The sequence below is a fragment of the Bufo gargarizans genome, chromosome 2 (genome assembly GCF_014858855.1).
Source record: "Bufo gargarizans isolate SCDJY-AF-19 chromosome 2, ASM1485885v1, whole genome shotgun sequence".
Lineage (NCBI taxonomy): Eukaryota > Metazoa > Chordata > Amphibia > Anura > Bufonidae > Bufo > Bufo gargarizans.
Genome location: NC_058081.1, coordinates 55,392,467 through 55,409,595, shown reverse-complemented (window position 1 = coordinate 55,409,595; position 17,129 = coordinate 55,392,467). Strand labels below are relative to the sequence as shown.

At 44.3% G+C, this 17,129-nt stretch overlaps 1 protein-coding gene across 1 annotated transcript; it reads right to left on the bottom strand.

Moving 5' to 3' along the window:
- Positions 1-501: 501 nt before the first annotated feature.
- Positions 502-16,857, bottom strand: PLPPR2 (phospholipid phosphatase related 2). Its single transcript, XM_044282922.1, has 8 exons — positions 16,598-16,857; positions 13,650-13,735; positions 12,472-12,660; positions 9,826-9,949; positions 8,223-8,473; positions 7,206-7,382; positions 6,555-6,616; positions 502-565 (listed from the first exon to the last, which is right to left on the bottom strand). Exons 1-8 carry the CDS (start codon positions 16,605-16,607, stop codon positions 562-564), a joined length of 903 nt encoding a protein of 300 aa, XP_044138857.1. The 5' UTR covers positions 16,608-16,857; the 3' UTR covers positions 502-561.
- Positions 16,858-17,129: the final 272 nt, after the last annotated feature.

Below are 17,129 nucleotides of genomic sequence, written 5' to 3'. Positions count from 1 at the left end.
ACTATGTTTTCTTACTCAGTCATTTACTTCATGATGCAAAAACCCCAATAAATGACTTTTGAAACTAAAGTAGGTTCTAAAAGAATGTTGAGGGGCTGGGTAATGGTATGACAGCAGAAAAGTTTGCATAGCCGAGGGCATACGAATCTTGGCAGAACCCCAAACCCCCAGCAGCCTGGTATTGTGATTTTTGTTTGCGTACCAACCTTTCATGTTTCAATGTGTTCCAGTAGTACAGAGCGTATGCCTGTAGTACCACATGATAAGCGCCAGGTGGTGCAGTGTCTGAAAGCAGGAGGAAGTCACATGCTGAGGATTCGGGGATCCATACCACAATGGCGCCGTCCATACTGAGAAACCAATGAGAACACTCTCCCGCCGCCCCTCTGGTGCCCCATATTATTTAAACATCACAGGCAGGCTCTCCTCTTACCTTTACTACACTTATTTTTTCACATGCTGCAGGTAGAGGGTTTTCGGCCTCAATGGCCCCATCTTGCTCTTTCTGGATCAGGTCTCCCTCTTCTGGTGAGGAGCTCCCAAAGTTATTCAGTACACAGGTTACCTTGAATAATGGAGAGAAAGAGATGTTCTAATGTAAAGTCTCACTCTACTTCTCTAATGTCCATTGGAGGTCCCCGATCCCGGTTAGGAAACCACTGGCTGCCGATCCCAGGCTGTGATTGAAACAAGAGGTGGTTGTGATTACGGAAACAGACAATCTTGTTTCCTTAAAGGGGTTATCCCATGATTAATGTGAAAAATGAAAATCATGTATTGTAGATGACAATCTCTAAGAATGCTGGAACCAGCCCTGTACCTCAAATGGATCCAGAGGTCTCTCTATTCATTGCTCTGCTAGATTTATATCCAGCTAGCAGCTCAGACAGAGTGTTCTTTCTCGGTGGATGTGTCCTGCTGCTGGTGGCAGTTGAAAGATGGAACTGAGCATGTGCATCCACACCAGTGAGGTGGACAGAGAAGTTAGATAAATAGCAAAAGGCAGGTGGCGCTAAACAGATAAACTTTACTAAATAACTCACTGACTATACTGAATTTTGAATTACATGAAGTTACAAAACTATTCATATCCAGGTGCTGGTTTGAAAACTGTACAATATTTTTCGTGGGACAACCCCTTTAATCCTAGACAATCGCAGCCTGGATGCGCCGAGGCACGGTGTCCTCTGATTCTAGATAGGCCCCCATGGATCTGTTATTGTAGAGAGGGAGAACCCCTTTAATTTTATACCCATCCTTTCACAATCAGACATTTTGGAATTCAATGATATCATATGTGACCCTTTATTCAGGGCTGTCTTTACCAAGGGGCAAAAGGAGCAACTGCCCCAGGCCCAGTTGCTCCTGGGGGGCCCAAGGCAGCTGCCTCTTGAGCCCTGCTAGCCACTGCCCCGGGTGTCAGGCTGTCAGCTACACAGGGGGTGCTGCCATGCCATGCCTGCCGGCACTGAGTCCAGGCATCGTACTGTTAGAGCTGTGAATGTGATCTAGGACCTTAGATGACATCATCACCATGTGACCAGTAACCTAGCAATATTACTGGTCACATGGCTATGAGGTCATCACAGGTCCTAACAGGAGTGTTGCAGGAGAAGTTTGGAGCTTTTTTTGTGAAGATTACATCAGAAAAAGGTGACAGGGGCTGTTATGCTAATATACTGTAAACTACTGTATAGTGGGGTGCTGTATACTGTGTGGGGGCCTGTATACTGTGGGGGTCTGTATACTGTGTGGGACTGAATACTGTGTGGGGCCTGTATACTGTGGGGGGCCTTTATTCTGTGGGGGGCTGTATACGGTGTGGGGCTGTATACTGTGGGGGGCCTGTATACTGTGGGGGGGGGGGCTGTATACTGTGGGGGGGCTGTATACTGTGGGGGGGCTGTATACTGTGGGGGCCTGTATACTGTGTGGGGGCTGTATACTGTGTGGGGGCCTGTATACTGTGTGGGGGCCTGTATAGTGTGGGGGGTATACTGTGGGGGGGGGGGCTGTATAGTGTGGGGGCCTGTATACTGTATACTGTGGGTGCTGTATATTGTGGAGTGCTATACTGCTGTACTGTATACTGTGGGGGGCTGTATAGTGTGGAGTGCTATACTGCTGTACTGTATAGTGTGGGGGGCTGTATAGTGTGGGGTGCTGTATCGTGTATAGTTTGGGGTGCTGTATATGGTGAGGTGCTATACTGCTCTACTGTATACTGTGAGGTGTTGTATACTGTGGGGTGTTGTATACTGTGGGGTGCTGTATACTGTGGGCTGCTATACTGCTCTACTATATACTGTGGAGTACTGTATAGTGTGGGGTGCTATACTGCATACTGTGTGGTGCTGTATACTATAGGGTGCTATACTGCATACTGTGGGGTGCACTGTAACACTAGGGTGAGCCGAGCCCTGGTCTCCTTTCTGCAGAGCGGTGCCCACTTCCAGCCTGAGCCCAGCTGCCCAGAGCACTGATCCTGAGCCGCTGGAGTCTTCAGAACTGGAAGTATTTACAGTGATTCACTGTACTCTACCAGATGTGTGGATTTTTTGTGTGTGTGTTGTGGTGGAGGGCGTGATTGCCTGCTAAGGTGTGGGAAGGCGGGTTCCAGGGGGCCCAAGTAAATTTTTGCCCAGGGTCCAATCAATATTAAAGACGGCCCTGCCTTTATTAATACCTCCAAGTAGATATATATGAGTGAACTAGACGGCTACTTGTGCAACAGCATGGACACAGCACACAGCATTATGCTACATACGAATACATAAGGATATGCACCATTATAGTATATAATACTATATAGAAGGCAATCGAAATTGTGCATGAAAGTGACAGGAGTAAGAAAGAAGCAGAACCTGAAATGCGAGATGTATTATGCAATGAAATTTATACAGTCATTTTCTATGGGAGTGGGTTGTGAGCATGCTGTGCGACCTGTGCAGAGATTGCTGTGCAGGGAGAGGGAGGAGGGAGGATGTTGTAATCCTGTGTTACCTGCCTCCTGTTTCATAATAGTGGTGTCAGCTTTTATTATAACCCAAACCTAGTAATGATTTAATTATTTAAAGGGAATGTGTCATCAGAAAATGACATATACAGTCATGTGAAAAAATTAGGACACCCTTTGAAAGCATGTGGTTTTTTTGTAACATTTTTAATAAAAGGTTATTTCATCTCCGTTTCAACAATACAGAGAGATTAAAGTAATCCGACTAAACAAAGAAAACTGAAGAAAAGTCTTTTCAAGATCTTCTGTAAATGTCATTCTACAAAAATGCCTATTCTAACTGAGGAAAAAGATAGGACACCCTTGCCCCTAATAGCGAGTGTTACCTCCTTTGGCTGAAATAACTGCAGTGAGACGGTTCTTGTAGCCATCTACCAGTCTTCGACATCGGTCTGAGGAAATTTTACCCCACTCCTCAATGCAGAACTTTTTCAGCTGTGAGATGTTTGAGGGGTTTCTTGCACGTACAGCCCTTTTCAAGTCACCCCACAGCATCTCAATGGGATTCAAATCTGGACTTTGACTTGGCCATTCCAGGACTCTCCATTTCTTCTTTTTCAGCCAATCTTTGGTTGATTTACTAGTATGTTTTGGGTCATTGTCATGTTGCATGGTCCAGTTCCGCTTCAGCTTTAATTTTCTAACTGATGGTCTCACATGTTCTTCAAGCACCTTCTGATACACAGTAGAATTCATCGTGGATTCTATGATGGTGAGCTGACCAGGTCCTGCTGCAGCAAAGCAGCCCCAAACCATGACACTTCCACCTCCATGCTTCACAGTTGGTATGAGGTTCTTTTCTTGGAATGCTGTGTTTGGTTTATGCCAAACATGTCCTCTGCTGTTGTGTCCAAATAATTCAATTTTGGACTCATCTGTCCAAAGAACATTATTCCAGAAGTCCTGGTCTTTGTCAACTTTATCTCTGGCAAATGTCAGTCTGGCCTCGATGTTTCTCTTGGAAAGCAAAGGTTTCCTCCTTGCACACCTCCCATGCAAGTTAAACTTGTACAGTCTCTTTCTGATTGTAGAGGCATGTACTTCTACATCAACAGTAGCCAGAGCCTGCTGTAGTTCTCGAGATGACACTTTAGGGTTTTTGGAGACCTCTTTTAGCATCTTGCGGTCTGCTCTTGGGGTGAACTTGCTGGGGCGACCAGTCCTGGGCATGTTGGCAGTTGTTTTGAAAGCCCTCCACTTGTAGACTATCTTCCGGACAGTGGAATGGCTGATTTCAAAATCTTTTGAGATCTTTTTAAATCCCTTCCCAGACTCATAGGCTGCTACAATATTTTTTCTGAAGTCCTCTGACAGCTCTTTTGCTCTCACCATGGTGCTCACTCTCACTTCAACAGTCAGGAGCACACCAAACTAAATGTCTGAGGTTTAAATAGGGCAAGCCTCATTCAACATGCAGAGTAACGATCTACTAATTATGTGCACCTGGTGTGATATACCTGTGTGAGATCTGAGCCAATTTAAGAGGGAATACATGTGAGGGTGTCCTATCTTTTTCCTCAGTTAGAATAGGCATTTTTGTAGAATGACATTTACAGAAGATCTTGAAAAGACTTTTCTTCAGTTTTCTTTGTTTAGTTGGATTACTTTAATCTCTCTGTATTGTTGAAACGGAGATGAAATAACCTTTTATTAAAAATGTTACAAAAAACCACATGCTTTCAAAGGGTGTCCTAATTTTTTCACATGACTGTAGTTTAAAAGAAGTTTCTATGTTAAACGTTTTTTTTATTTAGATTTTAATTTTTTATTTTCTCTGGCTCTACTACTGTCTATATTTTTAAGAAAATCCTGCAGTTTTCACTCTTTGAGAGCAGCCACATGGGCTATAGACACAGGGGACAGGAGGGGACCTCATTGACTTCTATGAGAGAGTTTTCTGGGCATGCTCTGTAACATGTGCCGAGGTCAGGAGGGAGGAGATAAGCGGCGATATCACATATTGTAAATGGTGGATCCTGTGTTATCTAATACTGCCTGTGATGATAATGTGATGAATGTGTATAGGTACATGGAAAATTAAAACAAAAATCACCAAAAAATAAATAAAAATATGCTACACCAGCAGCTTGTGCCTGCCGTTGCACTGATATTACAGGCAGGTTCGGGCACCGCTCTATTCACATTTGTCTCTTCATCGAATCTTACCTCTTCCTGCAGTACTGCAAAGGTTAATACCCTACTTGGCTCTGTGTGCTGCTGCTAGGCTGTTTCCAATTTGTTATTTACGTTGTGCTGTTTGACTCATGCTCTGCCTGAGCAATAGGTTTATTAGTCAGTGTGGCGAAACCAACCTCGCCACTGGGTGCTGGAGAAGCCTGGTTGCCAGCCTCTTGCCCCAGGATTATGGGCCCTCTCATCAGTAGACTAACCAGGTACCTGACCTCCTGTCGGTCGGTGCCTTAGTTAGTCGAGTAGCCCCCCCCCCCCCATAAACAAACACTGGTCCTGTTGAACTCTGGGGCCTGGCTCTGTTCTGTATGTCCCCAGCTGTTAAGTGGGTTTCTGTTACTCCTTGCTTCATTGTTGTTTTCTAGCTTGGAGCTGTAGGAACTTGGTGGGCAGAGGCCGACTGCGCTCTGCCTAGATGCCAGCTCTTCTGCTAGGGTAACCTGTGGGGAGTCAGGCTCTGGACAAGAGGATAGGGGAGGGCAGAGGCCAACTGTGCTCTGACCAGATGCCAGCTCTTCTGCTGGGGTAGCCTGTGAGGAGTCAGCCTCTGGACAAGAGGATAGGGGGGGCAGAGGCCGACTGCACTCTGCCCAGATGCCAGCTCTTCAGCTGGGGTAGCCAGTGGGGAGTCAGGCTCTGGACAAGAGGATAGAGGAGGGCAGAGGCCAACTGCACTCTGCCCAGATGCCAGGTCTTCCGCTGGGGTAGCCTGTGGGGAGTCATTCTCTTGACAATTGGATAGGGGAGGGCAGAGGCCAACTGTGCTCTGACCAGATGCCAGCTCTTCTGCTGGGGTAGCCTGTGAGGAGTCAGCCTCTGGACAAGAGGATAGAGGGGGGGGGGGGGCAGAGGCCGACTGCACTCTGCCCAGATGCCAGCTCAGCCAGGACAGAAGATATTGTTTAAAACGATGTATTCTCCTGCCTGTGATAATATATCAACCCATTGTGTAAGGTAATTGTATCACAGGCAGAGGAGAGGATTTTGTATGGGAGTGTTTAAACTGTAAAGCTGTAAAGGATTGGCTGCTAGGTCATGTCCTCAGTTCCCAACCAGGTCCACGGGGGTGGTAACCTTGTTGTAAAATGTGTATATAAGTCAATGCTGTGTGTTCAATAAAGAGTTCCTGTTTTACATTCAACAGAGAGCCTCGTCTCATGTGTATGGGGATTGCTATACGCTGTATACTCCCCGGGCTATAACTCCTAGCTCTTGTAAGAGCTGTTCCTGCTCTCTGGATTTAGGAGAGGTTCACCCACTGGAGCCTGGAGCCTTGTAGTACAGGGTGGGTAGGAGACGGTGAGACCTCAACCAAGCTTCGGCGGTTCGTGGGGTCTGCAGTGCTTACGGTGTCAAGTGGAGTGCTTGGAGTCCTCGGGAAGCGCTAGGAGCATCCATCGACGGAGGTACCTGGTCGGGGTGCCAGAAGATCCGTTACAGTCAGCTATTTCCTGCTAAGGTGTGTTGTTTATGATTGTCATCCCGTGTACTGACTTCTGCCCAATTCCTGGATTGTGACTCTCCGCTGCCTGACTTGTGCCTGTTTACCGTCCTGAGCCTGTGCTGCCTGACCTGACCTTTGGACTGTTTAACTGATTTGCACAAACTGTCTGCCTTGACCTCGGCCTGTTTCTGACTATGAGTTTGCCTGATCCCTTGGTGCTTCGCACCAGTGTCTCTAAACACCGTGGGTCAGTTGTCAACAACACCAGGACTACTCCAACAGGTAGCAGCCTTGTGGCTCTTATGCAGATCCCTGTCCAGATCAATTTATACAGGTTAAACGGTGAATACCAGGGGACTGCCAGGATAACGCCCTTAGGTTTAGCCCAAAGTCAAACCGGTTGGTTGTCGCAGTGGTTCCACACCCACTGCCCAAAATAATATGTTTAACATAAAGACATGATTTAAACAATAAGTCATTTTCTGATGTCACATCCCCTTTAAATCATGTCCATTGGTTCTGCTGTGGCATTACTATCCATTCTCTAATTCTTACCAGAAAAACAGCAATGGCTGCTCCAGTTATGGTACCAGCAAGAACATCTCTCCAATGGTTACGATATTCAGCAACGCGCAGCAAACATAGAAGCCATGAAGGAGACAGCATTGCCAGGCACAGGGAGGGCTTCACCAGCCGGGAACCCTTCACTTTCAGAACGAGGGTGACGTACATCTGTGGGCATCAACAAATGATCAGTGAAATTTCTCTATACTGTTCTGCTCATTATCCAGATCACCTCTTCTCACTAAATCCCCTGGACTTCCCTCATGCTGCACCTTTTTTCTAGTTGTCCTCTGCCCATCAGAAAAAGATCCCTGTGCTCTCATACGGTAAGCATGTAGTATAGCATTACTTTTACTTGTCACCAGGTTTAGATTGGCACAATACTGGTACTTTTTCAATGACGCCAAGATTACAACAGTATCACTGGTGCTTTTTAATGCAGTTATAGCTTAACCTCACAGAAACAGCATTATATAACTAGTACATGATGGCAATGTACTGACACTTGGCACTAGGATCAGCATGGGAATGTGTACCATGCCCCAATACAATATCACTTCCACTTGGTCTTGTGGTGAGCAATGTATACAGCAGGGTTTGGCAGCCTTCGGCACTCCAGCTGTTGTGAAACTACAATTCCCAGCATGCTCCATTCATTTCTATGAGAGTTCTGAGAGGAGGAGAGCAAGTATACATACTGAGAGTTGTAGTTTCACAACAGCTGGAGTGCTGGAGGTTGCCTACTCCTGGTATATAGCATTGTCGGCACTGTACCTCTGGTACCACACATTGTATGTAACCATTGGCGCATGCCACCAAGCTCAGCAGGACTTGTCTAATAGATGGTCAGTGCACCTGTCGACCCTTGGGCTATCCTGAGTTGTCATCCATCTGACTTATATTCCCCAGACGGCGGATGATAGCACACTTCAAGTTCTTGAAAAAAATAAATCAAAGTAACTAAAAACCAAGAAATGTGACCCAATAAGCATAATGAATTGGACTGACCGTTGTGTAAACTGCAGAATAAGCCCCGAGAGCTGCGGGTTTCGAAGGGAAGGCTTTACGAGCCTCGGTGATCAGATCAGGATCCCCGTTGCAGGCATAGGGTGAAGATATATATTGCATGTGGGACTTGCACCCAAGGGCAGTGTAATTGGGGCGGCAGACAGACAGGAAATGAGGGGCCTGGTTACCAGTGACTGTCTGAACAGCTCCAGCAAAGATTACAGTACAAAACAGACCAAATGAGAAAAGCCCTAAGACAAAAAAAAAAAAAACAATAGACAATTACTTTCAGAAGTAGTGTACCTGTTATACTTTAAAGGGAATCTGTCACTAGCGATTTACCCTTTTTTTTTTTCATGAATCCATGTTTAACAGAGTACCTGTTTTCCATCTGTGTTGTTCTTTTGATTGTGAGTCTTGTCATTTCTTCAAAAAATCAATTCTTCTGATATGTAAATGACGCTGTAAGGAGCCCAGAGGGGCGTTATTTTTTCTCCACGGAGCCCAGGAACGCCCCTCTGAAGTGCCGTGCCCGCCTAAGTTTGAAAACTAATAACGCCTCCCAGTTAATCTAAATCGCCTCCCAGAGGCGCGGCTAAGTGCTCAAAACCCCACCCCCCCCCCCCCCAGCGCCACGCTCTGCAGCAAACACCCGATCCTCCTCTCGCCGGCATCCCAAATCCTGCACAGGCGCAGTGCCGTCAGTCATCTTATCATAGCGCAGGAAATCGCCGGCACTGTGCCTGCGCGGGATTTGGGATGCCGGCGAGAGGAGGATCGGGGTGTTTGCTGCAGAGCGCGGCGCTGAGGAGGGGGGCGGGTGTTGAGCACTTAGCCGCGCCTCTGGGAGGCGATTTAGATGAACTGGGAGGCGTTATTAGTTTTCAAACTTAGGCGGGCACGGCACTTCAGAGGGGCGTTCCTGGGCACCGTGGAGAAAGAATAACGCCCCTCTGGGCTCCTTACAGCGTCATTTACATATCAGAAGAATCCATTTTTTGAAGAAATGACAAGACTCACAATCAAAAGAACAAGACAGATGGAAAACAGGTACTCTGTTAAACATGAATTCATGAAAAAAAAAAATTGGTAAATCGCTAGTGACAGATTCCCTTTAAGCAGCAAGCACTGCTTCACTCCCCTCCTCCAGCCAGGCTCCCATCCCACCTGATTATTCAGGTTTAGTTTGCAACATCCCTGTACATTGGTCGCCACTCTGCTACAGTAACTCTGCATCAACTCTGCTATATCAGTTCCTGTTACTCTGCATCAACACTGCTACACTGGCTCCTGTTACTAAGCATCAAATTTGCTACTCTACTCTACAGCTCCGCTACATTACTCTATATCAATCTTCTTTTAACTCCGTTACACTGGTCCGCAAGATAACTCTGCTTGACTAGTCTTCAGAAAACTCTGCTGCATCTGATTTTCTGCTATGCTGCATTTAGGCCTACATGTCTCTGGCTCTGCTACACCAGTCTGCCTGCTCTGCTGCACCAGAACTACTTATCTGTATAGCTCAGGCTCTGCTCTTCCAGTCAAGTGGCTTAACAGAACATAACATCACTTCTATAACAGGCTATTGAGTTAGAAATCTCACCCAAGATCCTGACAATTTGGCGCAGAAGAGGATTGAAGAAGCAACAATCTCCACAAGAAATTATCTTCTCCCTACTACTCCAACGTGGATTGATAAGGGCCGTGCAGACTTCTCCCAGCAGGATCTGTAATCAGAAGACAAACATCACTCAACAAACTCCATTAGCACCACAAAACATGGGCATACATGTGGAAACCTGAATGATTACATCCATATCTGCTTGTCAGAGATCACATGCCAAACCACGACAATACATATGGAGCTTATCCTCCACTTTTGCTGTTAAAACAACCTCTACAACTTCAGGTAAGATTTTCCATTAAAATATGATTGAGGTGGGTTCACATCCATGTAATCACAGGAATATAGTCAGGATGTCACTAATGTTAGGTAATAGGTTTGGCTAGGTCTGTAAGGTGTTCAATGGGGTTAAGGTCAGGTCCTCTGCAGGACAGGTTCATTTATTAAAAAATATATTTTTATGGAGCTCATCTAGGGCTACTGTCATTCTGAAAGAAGAAATTTGGAAGCCCACAATATCTACTGATTGGCCTTTACTAAACTATTTGATCGAGAATGTGTGAAGGCGAGAAGCTTTCACGCCAATTTATTGACTCCCACTGACTATGGACTCTTAAAAAGTAGCAAAATAAAAACATGGGACTAAAAAGAATTGAGACATTTAAAAGGGTTATGCCATAATTGATTTAGATAATAAAAATCTCTTTCCAACAAAGTTAGAACCAGCCCTGTACCTCACATAGATCCAGAGATCTCCCCATTCATTGCTCCAACTGTTCTGCTAGATTATCTTCAGCCTGGCAGCTCAGGGTGTGCCCTTTCTGCTGTAGCTCTATCCCTGTAACTGTCACAGCTTCTAACAGAGGATTTAAACCGAGTGCGTGCATCCACCTCAGTGAGGTGGACAAGAAATAAGGAAAAAAATATAAAAAACAGGTGCAGCTATACATATACATTTTATTGAATAGCTTAGTGTCTTTACTAATTTTTTTAATTACATGGAATTACAAAAGTATTCAGATCCAGTTGCTGGTTTGAAAAATGTAGAATATTTTTCATGGCATAGCCCCTTTAAGGTTTGGAGCTGATTAGCACCGTTGATGATAGTGTGGACAGCAAGTAAAATAAACAAACTGGATCCTCATTTAGATCAATCCAGACCTTCAATGTGAGTCAAGCTGAAGCGTTATCCCATTCTGAACATATTCTGACCCAACATGTTAGAAAAGTATTGAAAAAGTAGAAGGGTAGAGGAAGAGATGATGAGCAACAAGATGGATGGAAGAAACCAACGATATGAACATGTCAATAATAAACCTGAAGACTGAAAAACAAGACAGGACATTTGGGGGAATAAATATTCTTATCATGACCATGAGTCAAGAAGAAACACTATTCATATGATGACAAGGATTCCAGAAGACTGGAGAATCTGGAGAATATTATTCATAACACAATCAGGTTTCTAGAAGACTGGATATGCTGGAGAACCATTCACTATTCATATAATCACCAGGATTCCAGAAGATAGAACAATCTAGGGAAAAACTATTGATAGCCAGGTCAGGATTCCAATAGACAGATCATTCTGGGGAAACACTATTCATATCACAACCAGGATTCCTTTAGACTTAATATTCTGGAGAACCATTATTCATATTATCACTAGGATTCCAGAAGACAGAATTTGGAGTAACATTTTTTTATATAGTGATCGGATTCCAGGAGACTGGACATTCTGGACAATATACACATTGCGACCAGTTTGGAAAAACTGTTCATATCGTAACCAAGATTCCAGAATGCAGGACATTCTGGGGCTACATTATTCATATTATGACTAGGATTCCAAAGATATTCTTGAGAAACGTTATTCATATTGTGACCAGGATTTGACTGGGGAAACACTATTCTTATCACCATCATGTTTCTAGAAGACATGACATTCTAAGGAAACACTCTTCATATCGCTACCTGGTTTCTACAAGAGTATTCTAAAGAAACACTACTCATGTCATGACCAGGATTGTAGAAGACAGAATGTTCTAGAGAAATACTATTCATATCATAACCAGGTTACTAGATGACCTGATATTCTGGAGAAACACTATTCATATTGTGAGGAGGATTGTGGACATTCTGGAGAAACACAATTCATATCACTGCCTAGAAATGTCTAGAATACTAGCCATTGAAAAACTCTATTCATATCATGACCAGATAACAAGAGTTGGATATAAAATGAATGGCATTTAGCAAAAAAAAGGTGACCTTTTAGATGTATGATGTCAAATAAAGACGCGTTTCTGATGGCCTTCAGATAATTATTAAATCACCTTAGTGTCTTGGCTTCTTACAAAGAAAAAAATGTATTCCTTCATGTCATGGAAGAATGTGCAAGAAAGTATGAAATGATCTTCCGCTGCCTAGGGCACCAGAGCGTGCACACAATAACCATGTCAGCACAGAGCCATTCTGAGACCCTGCTCTTACCCTGTCATGTTAGATTACCATTATGTGACAGCCACAGCCAGATTATCTGTAAGATCTGCGACCAGCATAGAGTCTTGCAGGAGATTTACAGTCTTCAGATTTAATGTATACACCAAAGGAAGATATACCTACCGTAAGGACTGGCAGCACAGTAATCAGCAGGTACAGGAGACGTGGAGGTACTCGGCTGGCACTTTCTGGACCTGGATAAGGTTTGGACAAGGTACTGTCATAGCAGAAGAATCCCTGGGAATGGACTGGGAAGGTGTCTGTGTATTCAAAGTGGTAGGAGAGGATAACTGTGCCGGCCATGAGGACAAGCTGGAAATAAAGCATCTTGTCAGAGGAGCAAGGAACAAGGGTAAAATACAAGGAAGGATTGATTGACGAGTTAGAATGGGGCAAGAGACCAGTGCAAACGTGCAAGTCAAGAAGACTGAAGGAGAAAGAGACAGAGATGAAAGCCAACTGACAGCAATGTGGACAAGACAGAGGTAGAACCGAAAATAGGACAGAAGACTTAAATAAATATGATTATTGTGGTGGGATCTGGTGGTGGGACAGGCTGCAGAGATAATGAAAACAATTGTGAATGAAAATAACAATGGTTATGACCAAATATAAAAAATATAAGGAAGATGATGGGTCAAAGAAGAAAAACTTTATAGGAAAATCTAAAGTTAGACCAGCGGTAGAGAGCTGGGGGCTATAAACAATATGTAGGTGCACAATGAGGAGGACTAAGAGGTGGTAAGGATGTAAATTAGAATTTTAGACAGAGAAATGAGGAGGATAGACAAAGCAAGAGATGTGAGGAGTCTGGAGAGCGAGTGAAGGTCCTTGGAGCACTCAACCCTCCCGTCACATCTACCACTCCCATCATCATGTCATATCCCGCACAGGCTCCACCATTCCACCACATCAAGAAACATGTCTGGCATGTATGGAAAGAATTTGTCTGGCACTGTTTATGGAAAACTATATGGTTTGATTTTATGACATGCATATGGCAGCCCATAATCACAGACACCTTCCTGCTTACTATATAGGACATAGGCAGTAAATACTCAAATGACTGTGACTGGGCCAGGACTTTATGGTGCTGTGGTGGCCCTATATGTTTCCCACTCTCACCTTATTATGTCTGGTACTTTGTAGTTCAAACACATCATAAAATAAGTTCCCCACATTCATCACATCGTGTCACATGGGCCAAGCCTCAACAGTATCTTGCTAAAAGACCCCAAATTCAAAAAAAGAACAACCTACACAGAAAACATTTACACAACAAGGGTGTTAGGAGGCATTACCTCTACAAATAGGAAGCATGGTATGAAGGAGACACTGCTCTTAATCTCAGGTTCATGTGCTGCCATGTGTGCAGCTCCAGAACAACCTGCGGAAAAAAAGAAATATAAGTAATCATGTTACTGTAATAAGATGTTGCAGGGGTAATGAGAGGATCAGAAGCCGGGTTACTGTAATAAGATGTTACAGGGTAATAAGAGGATCAGGAGCCGGGTTACTGTAATAAGATGTTACAGGGGTAATAAGAGGATCAGGAGCCGGGTTACTGTAATAAGATGTTGCAGGGGTAATGAGAGGATCAGAAGCCGGGTTACTGTAATAAGATGTTACAGGGTAATAAGAGGATCAGGAGCCGGGTTACTGTAATAAGATGTTACAGGGGTAATAAGAGGATCAGGAGCCGGGTTACTGTAATAAGATGTTACAGGGTAATAAGAGGATCAGGAGCCGGGTTACTGTAATAAGATGTTACTGGGGTAATAAGAGGATCAGGAGCCGGGTTACTGCAATAAGATGTTACAGGGTAATAAGAGGATCAGGAGCCGGGTTACTGTAATAAGATGTTACAGGGTAATAAGAGGATCAGGAGCCGGGTTACTGTAATAAGATGTTACAGGGGTAATAAGAGGATCAGGAGACGGGTTACTGTAATAAGATGTTACTGGGGTAATAAGAGGATCAGGAGCCGGGTTACTGTAATAAGATGTTACAGGGTAATAAGAGGATCAGGAGCCGGGTTACTGTAATAAGATGTTACAGGGTAATAAGAGGATCAGAAGCCGGGTTACTGAAATAAGATGTTACAGGGGTAATAAGAGGATCAGGAGCCGGGTTACTGTAATAAGATGTTACAGGATAATAAGAGGATCAGGAGCCGGGTTACTGTAATAAGATGTTACAGGGTAATAAGAGGATCAGGAGCCGGGTTACTGTAATAAGGTGTTACAGGGTAATAAGAGGATCAGGAGCCGGGTTACTGTAATAAGATGTTACAGGGTAATAAGAGGATCAGGGGCCAGGTAACTGTAATAAGATGTTACAGGGTAATAAGAGGATCAGGAGCCGGGTTACTGTAATAAGGTGTTACAGGATAATAAGAGGATCAGGAGCCGGGATACTGTAATAAGATGTTACAGGGGTAATAAGAGGATCAGGAGCCGGGTTACTGTAATAAGATGTTACTGGGGTAATAAGAGGATCAGGAGCCGGGTTACTGTAATAAGATGTTACAGGGGTAATAAGAGGATCAGGAGCCGGGTTACTGTAATAAGATGTTACAGGGGTAATAGGAGGATCAGGAGCCGGGTTACTGTAATAAGATGTTACAGGGGTAATAAGAGGATCAGTATCCAGGTTACTGTAATAAGATGTTACAGGGGTAATAAGAGGATCAGGAGCCGGGTTACTGTAATAAGATGTTACAGGGGTAATAAGAGGATCAGGAGCCGGGTTACTGTAATAAGATGTTACTGGGGTAATAAGAGGATCAGGAGCCGGGTTACTGTAATAAGATGTTACAGGGGTAATAAGAGGATCAGGAGCCGGGTTACTGTAATAAGATGTTACAGGGTAATAGGAGGATCAGGAGCCGGGTTACTGTAATAAGATGTTACAGGGGTAATAAGAGGATCAGTATCCAGGTTACTGTAATAAGATGTTACAGGGGTAATAAGAGGATCAGGAGCCGGGTTACTGTAATAAGATGTTACAGGGGTAATAAGAGGATCAGGAGCCGGGTTACTGTAATAAGATGTTACAGGGGTAATAAGAGGATCAGGAGCCGGGTTACTGTAATAAGATGTTACTGGGGTAATAAGAGGATCAGGAGCCGGGTTACTGTAATAAGATGTTACAGGGGTAATAAGAGGATCAGGAGCCGGGTTACTGTAATAAGATGTTACAGGGTAATAAGAGGATCAGGGCCAGGGTTACTGTAATAAGATGTTACTGGGGTAATAAGAGGATCAGGAGCCGGGTTACTGTAATAAGATGTTACAGGGTAATAAGAGGATCAGGAGCCGGGTTACTGTAATAAGATGTTACAGGGTAATAAGAGGATCAGGAGTCGGGTTACTGTAATAAGATGTTACAGGGTAATAAGAGGATCAGGAGCCGGGTTACTGTAATAAGATGTTACAGGGTAATAAGAGGATCAGGAGCCGGGTTACTGTAATAAGATGTTACAGGGTAATAGAGGGATCAGGAGCCGGGTTACTGTAATAAGGATGTTACAGGGGTAATAAGAGGATCAGGAGCCGGGTTACTGTAATAAGATGTTACAGGGGTAATAAGAGGATCAGGAGCCGGGTTACTGTAATAAGATGTTACAGGGGTAATAGAGGATCAGGAGCCGGGTTACTGTAATAAGATGTTACAGGGGTAATAAGAGGATCAGGATCCGGGTTACTGTAATAAGATGTTACAGGGTAATAGGAGGATTCAGGAGCCGGGTTACTGTAATAAGATGTTACAGGGTAATAAGAGGATCAGGAGCCGGGTTACTGTAATAAGATGTTACAGGGGTAATAAGAGGATCAGGAGCCGGGTTACTGTAATAAGATGTTACAGGGGTAATAAGAGGATCAGGAGCCGGGTTACTGTAATAAGATGTTACAGGGTAATAAGAGGATCAGGAGCCGGGTTACTGTAATAAGATGTTACAGGGTAATAAGAGGATCAGGAGCCGGGTTACTGTAATAAGACGTTACAGGGTAATAAGAGGATCAGGAGCCGGGTTACTGTAATAAGATGTTACAGGGTAATAAGAGGATCAGGGCCAGGGTTACTGTAATAAGATGTTACTGGGGTAATAAGGGTGGCATGATCCAGTTATCGGTTGCATGATGATGTGACATGGATTCTGTGTGCCATTTATGAGGTGTCCTGACGCAGTATGATGACAGTCTCCGTTAACGAATGTTCCCCCTCCAGTCCCCATCTTAGCACAGACCTGCTGGCATCGTGCAGATATTTCCCCTCCCTATCACGCTCCGGGATGTTCAGAAGGAGGAGAGACAGCTGGCGTCCTGATCACTGTCTTCAAGCAGAAGGATTAGAAGAGAACGATGGAAAACATGAAGGAAGAAATGTTGGGATCATTAATGGAGGCAGGAGAACATAATCAGTGAATGTAATGAAAACAATATGAGAATGAAAAAACATAAAACATAAATAAAAAATCATGGACTGCACAAATACCAAGAAATTAGGAGAAAAAGGGGGATAATGAGCTGAGATAGAAGATCGGGGAGAGGAGGATTAGGATGGACAATGAAGGGATGAGGAAAAGAATAGTGTGATGGAGGGAAGAGGAGGAGAGTAACAGCTGCGGGGGGCTTATTAGTAGGCTGACGGCATATGCTGTGCGATCATAACACCCACCTCTCCATACCTGAGCCCTGACATAGGAGCATCACCCCCTGCTGGACATCTCAGGAACTTGCATGTTTTAAAGTGGAATCAGCAGAATGTCATATACTGTG

Excerpts from the sequence above, each read along its gene's own strand:
- PLPPR2 (XM_044282922.1), bottom strand. Across the intron at positions 8,474-9,825 it reads CCAAATTGTCAGGATCTTGG|GGCTTTTCTCATTTGGTCTG; the intron begins GTGAGATTTCTA and ends TTTTTGTCTTAG. Across the intron at positions 6,617-7,205 it reads CAGCCATTGCTGTTTTTCTG|GTACCTCCGTCGATGGATGC; the intron begins GTAAGAATTAGA and ends CACCCCGACCAG.